The sequence below is a fragment of the Oratosquilla oratoria genome, unplaced genomic scaffold, assembly GCF_046742065.1.
Source record: "Oratosquilla oratoria isolate Oo_2021 unplaced genomic scaffold, ASM4674206v1 SCAFFOLD270, whole genome shotgun sequence".
Classification (NCBI taxonomy): Eukaryota; Metazoa; Arthropoda; class Malacostraca; order Stomatopoda; family Squillidae; genus Oratosquilla; species Oratosquilla oratoria.
In genome coordinates this window covers 30618-47193 of record NW_027467621.1, presented here as the reverse complement: position 1 = coordinate 47193, position 16576 = coordinate 30618, and the positions used below count along the sequence as shown (strand labels likewise).

General features: G+C 39.2%; 1 protein-coding gene across 1 annotated transcript; it reads left to right on the top strand.

Annotated features, from left to right (window-relative positions):
• Positions 1-1912: 1912 nt before the first annotated feature.
• Positions 1913-10318, top strand: LOC143023008 (uncharacterized). Its single transcript, XM_076181447.1, has 3 exons — positions 1913-4633; positions 7889-7948; positions 9944-10318. Exons 1-3 carry the CDS (start codon positions 1913-1915, stop codon positions 10316-10318), a joined length of 3156 nt encoding a protein of 1051 aa, XP_076037562.1.
• The last annotated feature ends 6258 nt before the right edge of the window (positions 10319-16576 follow it).

Sequence of the window (16576 nt, the reverse complement as noted above, 5' to 3'; positions counted from 1 at the left end):
AAGGAAATACAAGGTCTCACCATACCCGAGTTGAAATTGATAGCACATTATTTTGGAGCTAGTTCGACCCATGGTTTAAATAAAGGGGAGTTAGTACACATGGTAGTGGCAATGTTGCATGATCGAGACGAAAGTGTGTCGCCGAGAGATGAAGAGAGAAAGACAGAACAAGCTTCTGCCGGCTCAGCGAATTTAGATGATCGGGAAGGTAGTGACGCTGATGGTGAATCCCGGCACACCGAATCTCGATTAAGCGAGTTGCAATTAAAATTAGAAATAGCAAGGGAAGAAACTGAGAGGGCTAAATTAGAAATTAAGAGTCTTAAACTTAAAGCTGAATTGTAAGGAAATGAACAAGTGCTACCAATTCCTCAAACCGTGAATGGGAGACCTGAGTTTGATGTAGTGCAGAATGCGAGATTGCTTCCTGAGTTCGATGAATCCAATGTGGACCAGTACTTTAGAATTTTTGAAAGGATGGCTAAAGATTATTCATGGCCAAAGAAGTTTTGGCCTGCGCTGTTGCGGACTAACTTAAGAGGGAAGCCCTTGAGAGTATATGGCGCCCTAGAGGACGCACAGGCGAAGGACTATGACATGGTCAAGACGGCCATCCTTAGGGCATGTGAACTCGTTCCCGAGTTGTATAGGATAAAGTTTAGGAACCTAAGGAAACAACCTAACATCTCGCACGTGGAGTTTAGTAGAGAAAAGCGTTTATTGTGGGACCAGTGGTTACGATCTAACAAGGTTAATAAAGATTTCGATAGACTGGCTGAACTGCTACTGGTAGAGGAGTATCTGAGATCTATCCCTAAAGAGGTATCATTGTATCTTCAGGAAAAAGAAGTCTCCAAATTGGAGGAGGCCGCAGTCTTAGCAGATAAGTATGAATTGATAAGACCTGCAGGGAAGTTCTCGGTTACTCACAAGGGAAAAGGAGACCTCGCAATAAATAGGCAGAGAATCTCGCTCTCATCAGGTGGGTCACCTACCAAATCCATAGAAGTCAAGAAAGATGACTGTAGTAAGTCATCAATGATTAAGTCATGTTTCTATTGCGGAAGGGTAGGCCACCAAATGAGAGATTGTTGGAAGAGACGAAGAGAGATGGAAGGTGTCAAGCCCGTATCTTTAACAAATAAGGTTGAGAGTACCTCCACTAAGGGCAAGGCCCAGGGAGAGAGTGAAGCCAAAACAGTGGCATTGATGAGTTATATAGGTAACAACCCATCAGAGATGGATGGGGGTAAAGTAGATGAATTGGAGGGTAAACTTAAACCTCACTTAAAGGGATATCAGCCATTTTTATTCCAAGGCTGGATATCCATAGGAGGAGACCGGAAACGAGTCACCATCCTACGGGACTCGGGAGCCCTCCAGTCCCTAATACTGAGTAGTCTGGTGAGAAGTCCAGTGGTTGGAGGGAGTGTAACGGTAAGTTCCCTAGGGGGCCTAGCCAAGGTACCTCTAGTATCCATAGACCTACAGTCGCCTCTCTACGAGGGACAGGCTATGGTAGGGATGGTAGATGAATTACCAGTTGTAGGTGTGGATGTTATATTAGGAAATGATTTGGTTGGTGGGAAGATGTGTCCCACACCCATAGTTTCGGAGGTACCGGTTGTTTCGGAAGAGACCGAGCAACTTGAGAGACAGCACCCGGGGTTATTTCCGGTTTGCGCTGTTACGAGGGCGATGGCAGCACAAAGGGAGTGGTCTAAGGACCAGGTGAGACCAGTAAGGGTCTCGAGTGGGGAAAACTGTGGAAAACCTGAATGTGAGGACAGTATGAACCCCGAGGAAGAACTCCCAAGTGAGAAAGCCCAGGTCAAAGCAGAGTTTGACCTGAAGCCCCTGTTCCAGGAGGAACAAAAGTGAAACCGATGTGTATGACTTGAGTCGCTTGTTTATGGAAAAGAAACAGGTGGACACAAGGTGTCTCAGTGACTTGCAGAGTGTCGATCCCGACTTACGGGAACTATATGAAAGGGTAGAGAGTGGTAGTGAACTATCAGAGGAGTATTACTTGGACAAGGGAGTACTATTCCGCCGATGGGTGGAAAGTACCTGCCCCACTGATGATGCAGTGTGGTCCGAGAGACGGCAAATTATGTTGCCGAAGGTCTACCGGAAAGAAGTTCTGAGGCTAGGGCATGATAGTCCCCTTTCTGGACATTTGGGTGTACGCAAAACTTTAGACCGTATCTGGCAACATTTCTATTGGCCAGGGATTAGAAGGGATGTGGCACAGCACTGTCGTACTTGCCACACTTGCCAGTTGGTAGGAAAACCAAACCAACCTGTACCTGTAGCCCCTTTGAAACCAATCCCTGTAGGAGAGGAACCCTTTGCTAAGGTTATCGTGGATATAGTGGGACCGTTGCCTAAGACTGCTAGGGGACATGAGTATATTCTCACTTTGATGGATACATTTTCTAGGTACCCCGAGGCGATACCACTACGTAAAGTGCGCGCCAAAGTGGTGTTGCACGAGCTAATTAGCTTCTTTACGAAGTGGGGACTACCTCGCGAGTTACAGACAGACCAGGGGTCTGTGTTTTTATCTAGAGAGATTATGCAGAGTTTGGGAGCACTGGGGATAACGAAAGTGACGTCAAGTGCTTACCATCCTCAGAGTCAAGGTGCCCTTGAACGGTACCATCAAACGTTAAAAACAATGTTGAGGAAATGGTGCTTAGAAAATGATACGGGGTGGGACCAAGCCTTACCATACCTGTTGTTTGCAGTGCGTGAGGTACCCAACGAATCGTTGGGCCTCTCACCTTTTGCATTAGTTTTCGGGCATGAGGTTCGAGGACCTCTTAAAGTCCTGAAAGAATGTTTATTGAAAGAGCATAGTTCTGCCTCTAAGGACATGTCGAAGTCGGTGACTGACATGAAAGGTAAGTTGGCCGCGTGTTGGGAAATGGCCAAAGAAAATTTAATGAGTGCTCAGGAAAGAATGAAACGACATTATGACAGAAAGGCCAAAATACGGGAATTTAATCCCGGTGATAGTGTGTTGGCCCTGCTGCCTTTTCAAGGTAACCCCTTAAGGGCAAAGTTCAGTGGACCCTATGAGGTAGTGAAACGAGTAGGGGAACTAAACTATATTGTTGCCACTCCAGATCGGAGACGGAGTCAACAATTATGCCATATAAATATGTTAAAGTTGTATCGAGAAAGGGAGCAGAACCCGGTGGGTGAAACTGTCGCGAGTGTTTGTACGGTTTCTCTCATGCATGAAGTAGACGAGGACACTATTTCCCCCACCTTAGAGATGCCGTGGAAGGAGAATGCAGGAGGGTGGCCCCAGGTAGTGGATAAGCTGGACCACCTCACGGCTACACAACGGGAGGACTTAACTGCCTTATTGAGTAAGTATCAGGAGGTCTTTCGAGATACTCCTGGAAAAACTGATCTAATTCTGCATGATGTTGATGTAGGAGACGCGAAGCCTATTAAGCAGGCACAGTATCGTGTCAACCCGCAACGAGCAGCCATAATCAGAAAGGAAATAGACTATATGCTGGCCCACGGTTTAATTACGCCAGCACAAAGTGAGTGGAGCTCGCCAGTGATCTTAGTTCCGAAAGCAGATGGTACTCAGCGGTTTTGTGTCGATTTCCGACGCGTGAATACAGTGACCAAAAGGGACTCGTACCCCTTACCTAGGTTAGAAGAGTGTATAGATAGAGTGGGAGGGGCACATTTCATAACTAAATTAGATCTGCTCCGTGGATATTGGCAAGTGCCCATGACAACCCGTGCCCAGTCTATATCCTGTTTCGCCGCATTGGGAAAGACTTACCAATGCAAGGTTATGCCCTTTGGTATGACCAACGCCCCTGCCACGTTCCAACGGTTAATGAATAAAATTACCGAGGACATACCCGGCTGTGTAACCTACCTCGATGATGTCGTAGTGTATAGTGACACTTGGCAGGATCATTTAGATCGTCTAACCTTACTTTTTGACAATTTGGTGCTCAATCTAACAAAGTGTGAATTTGTTCAGGCCAAGGTGCATTATCTTGGTTATGTGATCGGACAAGGAGAATTGGCTCCTCCCCAGGCCAAAGTGGAAGCCATTCTCAGAATTCCAGTACCTCAGACCAAAAAGGAGATTCGTAGTTTTGTAGGAACCATTGCCTTTTATAGAATGTTCATCTATAATTTCTCTTCCTTAATAGCTCCTTTAACTGACCTGCTAAAGAAAGGAGCCAAGTTCCAGTGGACTGAGTCTTGCAACACCGCTTTTGTTCAAGCGAAGAGCCTTTTGTGTACAGCTCCAGTGTTGCAGGCCCCAGACTTCTCGAAACCATTTTCTCTGTATTGTGACGCCAGCAACATTGGTGTTGGTGCCGTACTATTACAAGCTAAAGACACTGTGGATCATCCTGTGAGTTACTTCAGCAGAAAACTGAATGTGGCTCAGAAAAAGTATTCCACAATTGAAAAGGAATTATCCATTATTTTGGCTTTGAAACATTTTGATGTATATATCCCTGCTGGCGCAAATGTAACTGTGTTCACTGACCACCATCCCTTAAAATATATTCAGAAGTTCAAGGAGAAGAACCTCCGCTTAACTAGGTGGAGTCTATTTTTAGAAGAATATAATCTAGATGTAAAACATATTTCTGGGAGGAATGTGATAGCAGACTGTCTGTCTAGATCATAGCACATATCTGCCGAAAGTAAAAAAAAAAAAAATATTCTTTTCAAGAATTTTTTTCTCTTTTGGTGGGGAGGTGTTACATCTGCGATGTATACTTGCCAAATATGTAATTGTTATAGTTTCGAGGAAATGTCATGTTACGTGTGTTCGTATTGTGCTGCTTTGGTTATGTCCAAATATGTCACCGTAAGGTATTTTCTTTATGTATTGTATGTATTTATTAATGTAACTATGGTATTAGTTTATAATGATAGTTTTTTGGTAATATGTTGATTATTCAAGTGTCCATTGCGCAGGCGTCTCTGCTACGTCACAGGCCGTGACGTAAAAATATTTCGTTTGTATTTCCCGCTTAAACAATGTAGGCTCGTCAGGCTAGGTAAATCCCGCCCCCCTTGTAGTATCCAACGAGTCTATACGATTGTCCAGACCCTGCTTAAACCTACTACACGGGTCAGATTCAAAATGCCAGCCTTGAGGTTAGTACCCTTTTCCCTTGATATAGCAGCAAGCCAGATTTACTAGGACTTAGCTTTGTAGAGCCCTATATAAGTGAAGCGCGGAGTGAGTAGCATTGGGCTTAGGATTAGCTTATATTTCATGACTGTTTGGTGATCTGTGACCCGGTCTTACGTCTATTCAATCCCGTTAAAATCTTCGAACTTGATTCTTTTGTGTAATGTCAAATGTATGATCAGAAGTCAGATGTATTATGTAAAATCATGTTTGTTTAATTGTAATAGTGTCTTTGTTATATTATTTTCGTGTCATTTTACTTGTATTAACTTCATACTTATAATTTATTTAATTATATTTCTTTAAGTTAAGTTAGTTTGATTTTCTTTCCCCGGTGTCCGACCGGGTGGCGACCTTATTCAGTTCTTTTGACCGTTTGAACCCGTAATAGACATAGGGTCTAAAGGGTTCCCTTGATGTTACAAACTTCTGGCATTCACAAGGCCGGTGAACCTTTGGTACTTTAGAGAGGTTTGTAACAATATGTATATATGTATATATATATATATATATATATGTATATATGTATATATATATATGTATATGTATATATATGTATATATATGTGTTATATATATATATATATATATATATATATATATATATATATTGCAGTAATTCACAAGGCACACGTGAAAATAATATGCAGAAAAAAACACTGGGAAATAAGAAGCTTAGTCCGAACGTTTTCGTCTATTTAAGACATTATCAAGGAATACACAGTTACAGAGACAAAGGTGGATATATATACATAAAGTAGAAGACAAGCTAGGAACATGGGAAGGACACACAAGATGCTTCACAATCAGGTAGAGCCGATGTTTACATATATGGACGTTTGGTCCATGACGTTACGTCACCCCGGCTTAGTAGCACTTGGAGAAGTTCTTACAATTTTATCAATAACAAAATCATCAAGCTTAAATAATCCTAAACTTAAATTGATATTATGGTCAAAGGTTTGTTTAATATGACTGGATTCAATAATGTTTCTTTCAAATAAGGATCTACAAGAAATTATTACATTAGAATTATCCCAGTCAATAGGATGATTGTGGTCTCTTACATGGACAAAAAGGCCACTGGAACTTTGCCCACTCCTTACACTATATTTATGCTGATTTATCCTAGTTTTTAAGTCTTTACCAGTTTGGCCGATATAAAATTTGTTACATTTAAGGCATGGAATAGAGTAAACACAACCCTCATTTACTTCAGGTGAATTTCTAATGAGCTTACTTTTTATAGTATTATTATTTTTGAAAACCAAGTTGATGTTGAATTGTTCGAGAATATTAGGCACACCAACTAATTTCTCACTGTAAGGAAGAACCAAAAGGTTCTTTTTGTCAAATACTTTTCTTACGTGTGAGGTGTTATGGAAAGTTTTGTAAGCCATTTTATGAGATGTGTCTACTAAGTGCTTTGGATATTTTAATTCAGAAGCTATGCTATATATCTTCCTCAGCTCATCATCCAAAAATTCCAGGCTACATATCCTGTAAGCTCTAAGAAACATAGAACTCAAGACAGAAAGTTTTGTCTTCTGATGATCAGCCGAGTAAAAGTGGACATATGATGCGACATTAGTAGGTTTTCTATAAACGTCATATTTAAATTGTTTACCATTTCGATGAATTAAAATATCCAAAAATGGCAACTTATTCTCTATTTCTATTTCAAAAGTAAATTTGATTGAAGGGACCATACCATTTAGTTTTTCAAGAAATAAATCTAAGTTACGATTAACTGGCCAAAGACACAAGATATCATCAACATATCTTTTCCACACAACTTGTTGGGGAAGAATCCTAGGTAGTAGTTTCATTTCAAAGAATTCCATGTACAAGTTACTAAGTACTGGGGACAGAGGATTTCCCATTGCCATACCAAATTTTTGTACATAGAATTCACCATTAAAAACAAATTTACAATTTACAATCCACAACTTAATAAGTTCAATTATGGTTTTAGCTGGAAGTGGCAAGTCATGTTTTGATAATAATTCTTCTTCAAGATATACCAATAAGTCAATTACGGGAACACGGGTGAAGAGCGAATTATATCAAAACTAACTAGTTTAAAATCATAAAAAATTCTAGATTATTCAAGTAATTAATGAAATCAACGTTATTTGTGACGTGGGAAGAAGATATAGTACCCACTAAAGGACTCAAAATAGTAACAAGCCATTTGTGTATACACCACATTAACCACATCACCACATTCCCATACACCATGCGGGCAGTGTCACAATCGAGCCCAGACATCGTGGCACCGCACATCCGCTCCGATCGACAGAGCGGCGACAGCCGAATCAGCAATTTAGCCAAGCGCACAGAGGCGGACTCACACACACACACGAACACACACCAATAGATGCAGTCAATCGCCAATTCGGAATAACACACGGCAACACAATAGTAATCAACCCTTCCCCCCTGGATATATTATGTAATGTAGAATGGGATATAGGTAGTAATTATGAACCAAGAACAAACTTGTAAAGGGCCAAACACTCCGACTAAAAATATTGACAAGGTGACTGAGAGCACCTCAAAATTCAGCAGACTCAGCATTTCCGGAAGACAAAACCGGAGTGCACGGGTCCAGGAGTAGTCGGTGTGTGACGTGCCCTAGTGATCAATTGTGTTCAGAACTGTGTTAAAAACTTTATTAATAAACCAGAACAATTCGAAAGGAGTGAATTTTGACGTAGCACCTTACCTCGCTACATTTGGACAAATTGTAAGTGACGGATCCTGTGAAACTGATGATAGGTCTAACTGGATAACCAGGTTTGTGGGTCTTAATCAATCCATACATGTAAGGCAAGGAAGGGGACAAAGAAGAAAAATGTTTTATCAGATGTTCATGCCCTTTCAGAATCTTTTTAACATTGCGATAAAAACAAACTGTTTACAGATTCAAGCGGGTTTTTAGTAAGTTTTGTATATGTTTCACAATCTCCCAATAATGTTCCCATTTTTTCAATGTAATCTAATTTAAGAATGACAATGCAATTACTTTTATCAGCTCTAGTGATGTGTAACTGTTCATCTCTTTTTAACTCACGGTAAGACTTAAAAAACATTTTAGGACAATTTGGAATACCGGGTGCTGATAAAGAAGCATATACAAAACCCTTGCTGATGTTGATATTTTGAGTAGAGACTTCACCAAAATGTTCTAGGTTGCAAAACCCTTTGGCCACGTTAACATAGTCAACTTCGTGTTGAGTTGCTGCGAAACTAAGACCATATCCTAAAGCACATTTTGTAGCACTATTTAAAGGTTTGTCAGATAAATTTATAACAAAATTAGGGTTGGCATGCTTGGACCAATCACTGTCTTTAAGCAATAGAGACAGTTTTTTGTTAAGTTTCTCACTAAGAACGTTACACGAATGTCTTAATTCACTATAAACAATAATTATGTATTTATATGTATATATATGTGTGTATTATATATATATATATATATAATATACATATGTGTTTGTGTATATATATATGTATATATGTATATATACATGTATATATGTATATAGATATATATGTATATATGTATATATATATATGTATGTATATATATATATATGTATATATGTATATATATATATGTATGTATATATATATTATATATATATATGTATATATGTGTGTATATATATATATATATATAATATATATATATATATATATTAAAAAATAAACGCTGGACTCATCGTAGAAAAGTTTGATTCCGACCTCTACGAACCCCGTCCAGGGTTCGTCTTCATGGATATACATAGGTATACAAAGGAAATCATTATATATCGGCACGTTTGTCACCCTGAAGAGGGTCTCCCAGGCAGCCGGTACAAACATCCAAAATTGTACAAAATGTGGATTCCGTAGGAAAATAAGAATGCAAATAACGATATTAATACTTTTAGTTAACACAGTAGTTATTATGAACGACTAAACAATATAATTACCCGATATATAATTGTACCCATTGCCCAGCGTTCACTTTCTACTAAATTATGGCTCCAGCTATTCTCGAATACATATATATCCACGGTCTTCCTATGTTCCTCCGATAATTGTACAGAACTTGATAGTTTCTTACCGCTTTGTGTTTTGTCAGTAACTCAGTTTTCTTGTAAGCGTTTATCTGTAGTTTATTGTATTTTTTTCCTTGAGACAATAGTCGAAATGGAAGACATTGGCCGATTTGCTTTTGTTCACCTTCCCGAAGCAAGAGCTTTAGTGAGGATATGAAAAACATTACGAAGACGGACAACTGTAAATGTCGTGATCAACTATGTATATCAGAGAGAATCTGAGGCCACAATATTTTATATATATATATATGTATGTATATATGTATGTATATATGTATGGATATATGTATGGATATATGTATGGATATATGTATGGATATATGTATGTATATATGTATGTATATATGTATGTATATATGTATGTATATATGTATGTATATAAGTATATATATGTATATATATGTATACGTATATGTATACGTATATGTATACGTATATGTATATTTATATATATATATATATATATACATACATACACCTAATCAATGCTCTATTACCCTATTATATGTATACACATATTCTTATATGTGTGGCAGGGAGCATAAAAGCACATGTAAATGTATGTGTTTTATGTGCCCACCGATTAACAAAACAATAAACTGATGTATTCAACTTGTCAAACGTATTCCCTAAAGCTATTCCGAAAACATAATAAGATCGTCCGCTTAAAGATCAGCAGCGCCCTCATCAAAGCCAAGAAGACGGTGACCTCAAGTGTCCAACCACTCTGGGACCTGGTTTGCTGCTGCAAAGGGCCTGGATCGAACCCTAACCGATGGAACGCCAAGGAAGAGCAGCCCATAACGGCCGAAACCCACGAGAAGGTGACCTTGTACGGCATCTTCATGGCTGAGAATCCTTTGCACGATCAAAGGGAAGTTTTGAATGAAGGGCCTATTTTGTACATTGATAACCCTTTCGAGAGCCTTCCCGAAGCGAAGGAAGACAGCCCAAAAGGCCAAGAAACAGCCAGAATGCCCACTGATACCTTGGAAGAAATTCTATCCTAGAGGAAAGCCATGCAAGCCAGGAAAGAGAGACTGGCAAAAACCCTGGAACGGAGCTCCAGGAGAGGTCTGCAGAGGGCTCAGAAACCTCACCTGGAAGAACAGCCACGAACATGCTTCCTCCCATGTTCCTGTTCTAAGGCCCGAAAAAATCAGCTCGAAAAGGAGGAACTCGACGAGCGAGTACGGTACAGGCTCGGGGAACGATACCTGTATAATTACTATTACTTCCCCGAGCCTCAAGACAACCAGGAAGTCGCTCAGGAAGCAGCGAGCGACTGCCAAATCTCTGACGGCGTTCCGTATTATCTCCGGAACGTCCCAGTACGCAAAGTCCATCGTTCCTGCGGTCGCCAGAAACACCTCAGAAGGCGTTGGCCAAAACACCTCGAGGGAACCACAAAGAACTGCTGGCTCTCTCGTTTACTAAATGAAATTAAAGCCCTTTGTGAACCAGCACAATGAATAGCCAGTGAAGGCCATTAAGAAGGTGTAATAAAGCCCAAAATGGGATACAATGTAGCCCAAGGTGTGAACACAAGCCCAAAATGTACACTAACTGGTGTACACACAGAAGCCCATACTGGTGTACACACAGAAGCCCATACCTGTTTGTGTTGTGTGTGTGTGTGTGTGTGTGTGTGTGTGTGTGTGTGTGTGTGTGTGTGTGTGTGTGTGTGTGTATGTATTCGTATAAGCCTGTCTTTGTCTTTTGAAATGCATTTAAGAACTTGCAGATCGCAAAATTTCACGCTTCACTGTTCTGCCTTTATATATTTTGTTATAACCACAAAATTGTTTGTTCACTTACGGGACGTGGACCCTTCACTGAACCGAGTTTTACAGACCGGGACCCCATTGAGTCCTGAGTCAGTCCCTTGATGAATGAAATTGGCTGGCGTCATCCGGATGGCAGGTGTCTTCAAAAGGGTTCATTTCGACCTGTAGAGCCCGATGGGAGGGGCTATCCATGGCTGTCGAAAAACTGATACTACGTCGATGATAATTTATATTTATGTAATTCAATAAGATATGAGACGGGACACTATGAGCATAGCTCCCCTTCCCGTAAAATACAACTAGGTAAACACACTCACACACACACACACACACACACACACACACACACACACACACACACACACACACACACACACACACACACACACACATACACACATTGATGTGAATATTTTTCTTTGTTTCCATATATCTATATTTTTTATTTCCTTGTTTCTTCATACATTCATACATTCACTCACACATAAACAGAATTACACACACACACACACAAATACACACACACACACACACACACACACACACATTGATGTGAATATCTTTTTTATTTCCATATTTCTATATCTTTTATCTATTTATTCATATATTCACTCATCCATCCATCCATCCACTCACACGCCCAGTCATTCATCCATCTATCCATTTATTTATTCATTCATTCATTCATTCATTTTTATCTTATAAGCATAACCACAAGGTTGAAGAACCGGGGATAAAAATGAATTTGATCTAATCTGTGGTGGCAGAGGCTGAGGCTCTATGAATAAGCTCATGCGCGCTTGACCAAATGCTACTTGAAGGAAACTATGATTTAGTCATGATGAGGTCAATTTGAGGATGACCTTTGTTGAGATACTTCTTCGGTGCTGGTGGTGAAGGTGGTGGTAGTGTTGGTGGTAGGGTTGGTGATGGTGGTAGTGGTGTTTATGTTGGTTGTGGTGGTGGTGTTTGTGGTGCTGATGGTGGTGATAGTGGCTCTTGTCGTGGTGGTGGTGATTTTGGTTCTAGTGGTGGTGGTGTGGTTTTGATGTTGGTGGTGATGGGGTTAATGATATTGGTTCTAGTGGTGGTGGTGGCGACTCTGATAGTGATAGTGGCTCTAAATGGTGTGGAGAAAGGAGGTGGTATTATACCATACCCTAAAAATCCATATCAGCCCTGACCGTGGCCAGCCACATGTTCTATACATGAGTACACTATTTATTTCTTTTGAAATAATTTTATGCATAAACTTAACATACTTTTTTTTTTCGTTTATGCTGTGTCGTCATTTCGGCTACACATTTGCATGGAAGTCAAAGGGTAAATGGCGAGATGCATCAAGCCTTCGAGGGCAAATGACAGGTTGAGAGTGGCTGGTATAGACACATTTAAGAAGAGAAACTCTTGGGGAACCCATGGCTCCTCTGGTGGCAACGCTACTCTTCGCGAGTCTGTCTCGACTTCGAACTCCTACACTTGGTCGGCGGGCTGAGACTCCCCGGTCCCTCTCTTTTCTCTCTCTCCCTCTCTCTCTCTCTGTCCCTCTCTCTCTCTCTCTCTCAAAAGGCAGGACCCCACGAGCATAGCTCCCCTTCCCGTAAAATACAACTAGGTAAATACAACTAAGTAAATACACACACACACAAACACGCACGCACACACACACACACACACACACACACACACAAACACACACACACACACACACACACACGTCGGTCGGGGTGGCAGTGAAGTCTGGACTCCGGTGATATCTTCAAATTTCGAGGATCACAACGACAAGAAAGTACCTGTGTTGTATTATTAGGGAAAAGGAAAGCTCGTGGTGTAGTGGGAAGGTGAAGAAAAAGGAGAAGGGGAGGGATTACGGAGGAAAATGGAAGGAAATGAGGAAGGGGAAGATTGGGTCCAGGAAGTCAGACGGCATGTCAACAAAAGACGGCCAGACGATAATGGCGAAGTCGAAGAGATTAGTAAGAATGTAAAAAACAGAAATATAGATATGAGCAGCGCAATGGAAGGTAAAGATAATTATTTCCATGGATTTAATGAGGGAGGAAATGACAACCTGCCCCGACTAGTAAATCTGGAGGAGAAACTAAAAGAAATTAATAAAAATTGGGAAGTTAGATTTAACCAAATAGAGTTGATTACTCAACGAGTTGATAAACTGGAAAAACTAAAGAAGGAGAAAAAAAACTTAACTAAAGACTTAGAAGAATTAAAAAGACAGTTAAGAGAAGTAAAGGATGAGAATGAGGAATTGAAGAGGAGTAATAAAGAGAATAAAGAGGTAAGTGGTTGGAAAAAAGTACAAGAGAACAATAAAATGGAATTTAGAGGTATAATGCAACAGCAGATGAAAGAACAAACTAAGGACACAGTTATTAATGTGATGAGGGAGAAAGAGAATATAGTAAGAGACTTAGTGGATAAAAAGAAATGTATAATTATATTAGGGATGGAAGAGAAGTATAATCTAAATAGGACTACAAGAATAAAGGAAGAAAAGGAAAAAGTAAATAAGATATTAGAAGTAGTTCAAGAAGATAAACCAGAAACAGGGAAAGAAATAGAAGAAATATATAGACTAGGGAAATACAATACAGATAAGACCAGACCAATTAAGGTTAAATTCAGGTTACAAACAACAGCAGAAAAGAATATCTTAGCAAAAACAGGGAAATTAGTAGACAGTGATCAATATAAACAGGTATGGATAAAAAGAGAAATAAATAAAGAGGAAAGAGGGGAGGAGAAAACAAAAAGACAAGAAGCTAAGGAAAAAAACGAGAAAAGAACAGAGTCAGAAAAAAAGAAATTCTATTGGCGAGTAGTGAATATGAAAGTGAGGATATGGTTCATAGCAGAGAAAAACAGAAGGGAAACAGAAAACACAATGGAAGTAGCAGAAAATTAAAAGAGTCTTACACAAATATACATGGATTAATAACAGACTTGAATGAACTGAATGATTACCTGAAGGAAAAAGAACCGGACATAATGGGAATTGTAGAGACAAAATTGAAAGGTCCACTACCACCCAACAGTGTAGGACATGGTGCATATAATTATTGGATTAGAAACAGAGAGGTAAAACAAGAGGGTGGAGTTATGTTCCTGACTAAGAAGGATATAAACGTGAGGAATGTCACACATGGAAAGAATAGAGTAGAGATGATTATGATGGAAATGTAGGACAAGGATGGGAAGAGCAGGAAGTTTGTAGTAAATTATGTACCTCCTGAAATGGCTTTGTGGGAAGAGAAAGAATACAAAAATATGTTAGAAGACACAAGGATAACACTAGATAAGATGATGGAAGATGGAAGAAGAATAGTTATAATGGGTGACTTAAATTGTAAAGAAATCTACTGGGAAGAGATGACAGTGAAGGGTGGAGACGACATATGGGGAAATGTACTACTTGATATGATTATTATAGAACATACAATGACGCAATGGATACAAGAGAATACTAGGTATAGAAATGAGGAAGAACCATCGAGACTGGACCTAATAATCACATCAGAACCCGAAATAGTGGACAAGATTGAATATAAGACACCAATAAGTAAAAGTGACCACATATTGGTTGAACTGGAACTAAATGAGGAAAAATACATGAAAAAACGAACAATATAGTGAGGGAATATTGATGTATGAAAAAACAAACTTTGATAAAATAAGAGAATTCTTTCAAAAAGCAGACTGGGAAACAATACACAAGGAGGAAACAACAGTAAAAGAGAAATGGAACATTTTGACAAAAAATTTACAAAGAAGGAGTGGAAAAGTATGTTCCAAGACAGAAGCAAGAAAAAGAATATGTAAAGTGCTGGTACAACAAAAAATGTAGGGAGTTAAAAGACAAAAGGGATAAAGCTTGCATAAAATGGAAGAAAGACAAAAGACCTGAAAAATGGAAAATATATACTAGTTATAGAAATGAATATGTACAAGTGTGCAGAGAAGAAAAGAGAAAATACGAAAAAATGTCATAGAAAAATGTAAAGATCAACCAAAACTATTTTACAGATTTGTAAACAACAAACTGAAAAACAAACAAGAATTAGAGAAAGAAGGAGTTGAGTATACACAGGAAATAGAAATTGCAGAAATTATGAACAAGCATTTTAAATCAGTGTTTACAAGGGAAAACACAACCTAGAGATATCGAATGGGAGGAGAAAGTCCCCCCTATGAAAGAGATAGAAGTATCAAGGAATGAAATAATGAAACACTTGACTAATCTCGATGTCAGAAAATCGCATGGACCAGATGAAATAGCAAACTGGATTTTGAGAGAATGCAGGAATGAACTAACAGATATAATACATAGCATGATAAAAAGATCATTAAAAGAAGGAAAAGCTCCAAAAGATTGGAAAAGAGCAAATATAGCACCAATATATATAGGGAGAAACAAGGAAGACCCTACTAACTATAGACCGGTCTCTCTAACAAGTACGATAGCAAAAAGTTGAGAAAAAATTATAAAAAATAGATGGGTACGGCATTTGGAAAAAAAAAGTACTAAATCCAAGGCAATTTCGATTTAGACAGGGACGATCATGCGTCACAAATTTAATGTGCTTCTATTCAAGGCATATATATATATATACACATATATATATATATATATATATACATATATATATATATACATATATATGCGTATATATACTTATATACATATATATATACTTATATACATATATATACTTACGTATATATATATATATATATATATATACATTTATATAGTATATATATATATATATATATATATAGTAGAGCTTGTGTCAGGATTAGAAATGGAGAGAGTGAGTGGTTCGAGGTAAAGGTGGGACTTCGTCAAGGATGCGTTATGTCGCCCTGGCTGTTCAGCTTATACATGGATGGGGTAGTGCGAGAGGTAAATGCAAGGGTAGTGGGTCAGGGATTGGAGATGGTTAAAGAAAATGAAGAAAAGTGGGAGGTGAGCCAGCTGTCGTTTGCGGACGACATGCGCTTATGGCAGGTTCGGAGGAGGGATTCAGGAGGTTGGTGACAGAGTTTGGGAGAGTGTGTGAGATATGAAAGCTGAAGATAAATGTGGGTAAAATTAAAGTGATGAGATGTACAAGGGGTGAAAGTGGCAGTAGTCTGGAAGTGAGCATTAAGGGAGAGCGACTGGAGGAAGTGGATAGTTTTAGATACTTGGGTGCAAATGTGGCAGGAAAAGGTGGAGTGAAGGTGGAGGTAGAGTGTAGATTGATAGAAGCGAATAAATGCCTTGGTGGATTGAAAAGTGTAATGAGGAATAGACATTTGGGAATGGATGCTAAGAGGAGACTATATGAAGAAGTGATTGTGCCAACAGCACTGTATGGGGCAGAAACATGGAACATAAAGAGAGGAAGAGATGAGGTGTCTGAGAAGTATGATGAGGGTTACTAGGCTGGATAGAATGAGAAATGAAGAGGTGAGGAGGAG

Bases quoted from the DNA above. Each gene is read 5' to 3' on its own strand.
- LOC143023008 (XM_076181447.1), top strand. From the start codon at position 1,913: ATGGAAAAGAAACAGGTGGACACAAGGTGTCTCAGTGACTTGCAGAGT. The intron at 4,634-7,888 runs GTAAAACATATT...TTAATAAACCAG, and splicing joins TAGAAGAATATAATCTAGAT to AACAATTCGAAAGGAGTGAA. The intron at 7,949-9,943 runs GTAAGTGACGGA...TATTCCCTAAAG, and splicing joins TCGCTACATTTGGACAAATT to CTATTCCGAAAACATAATAA.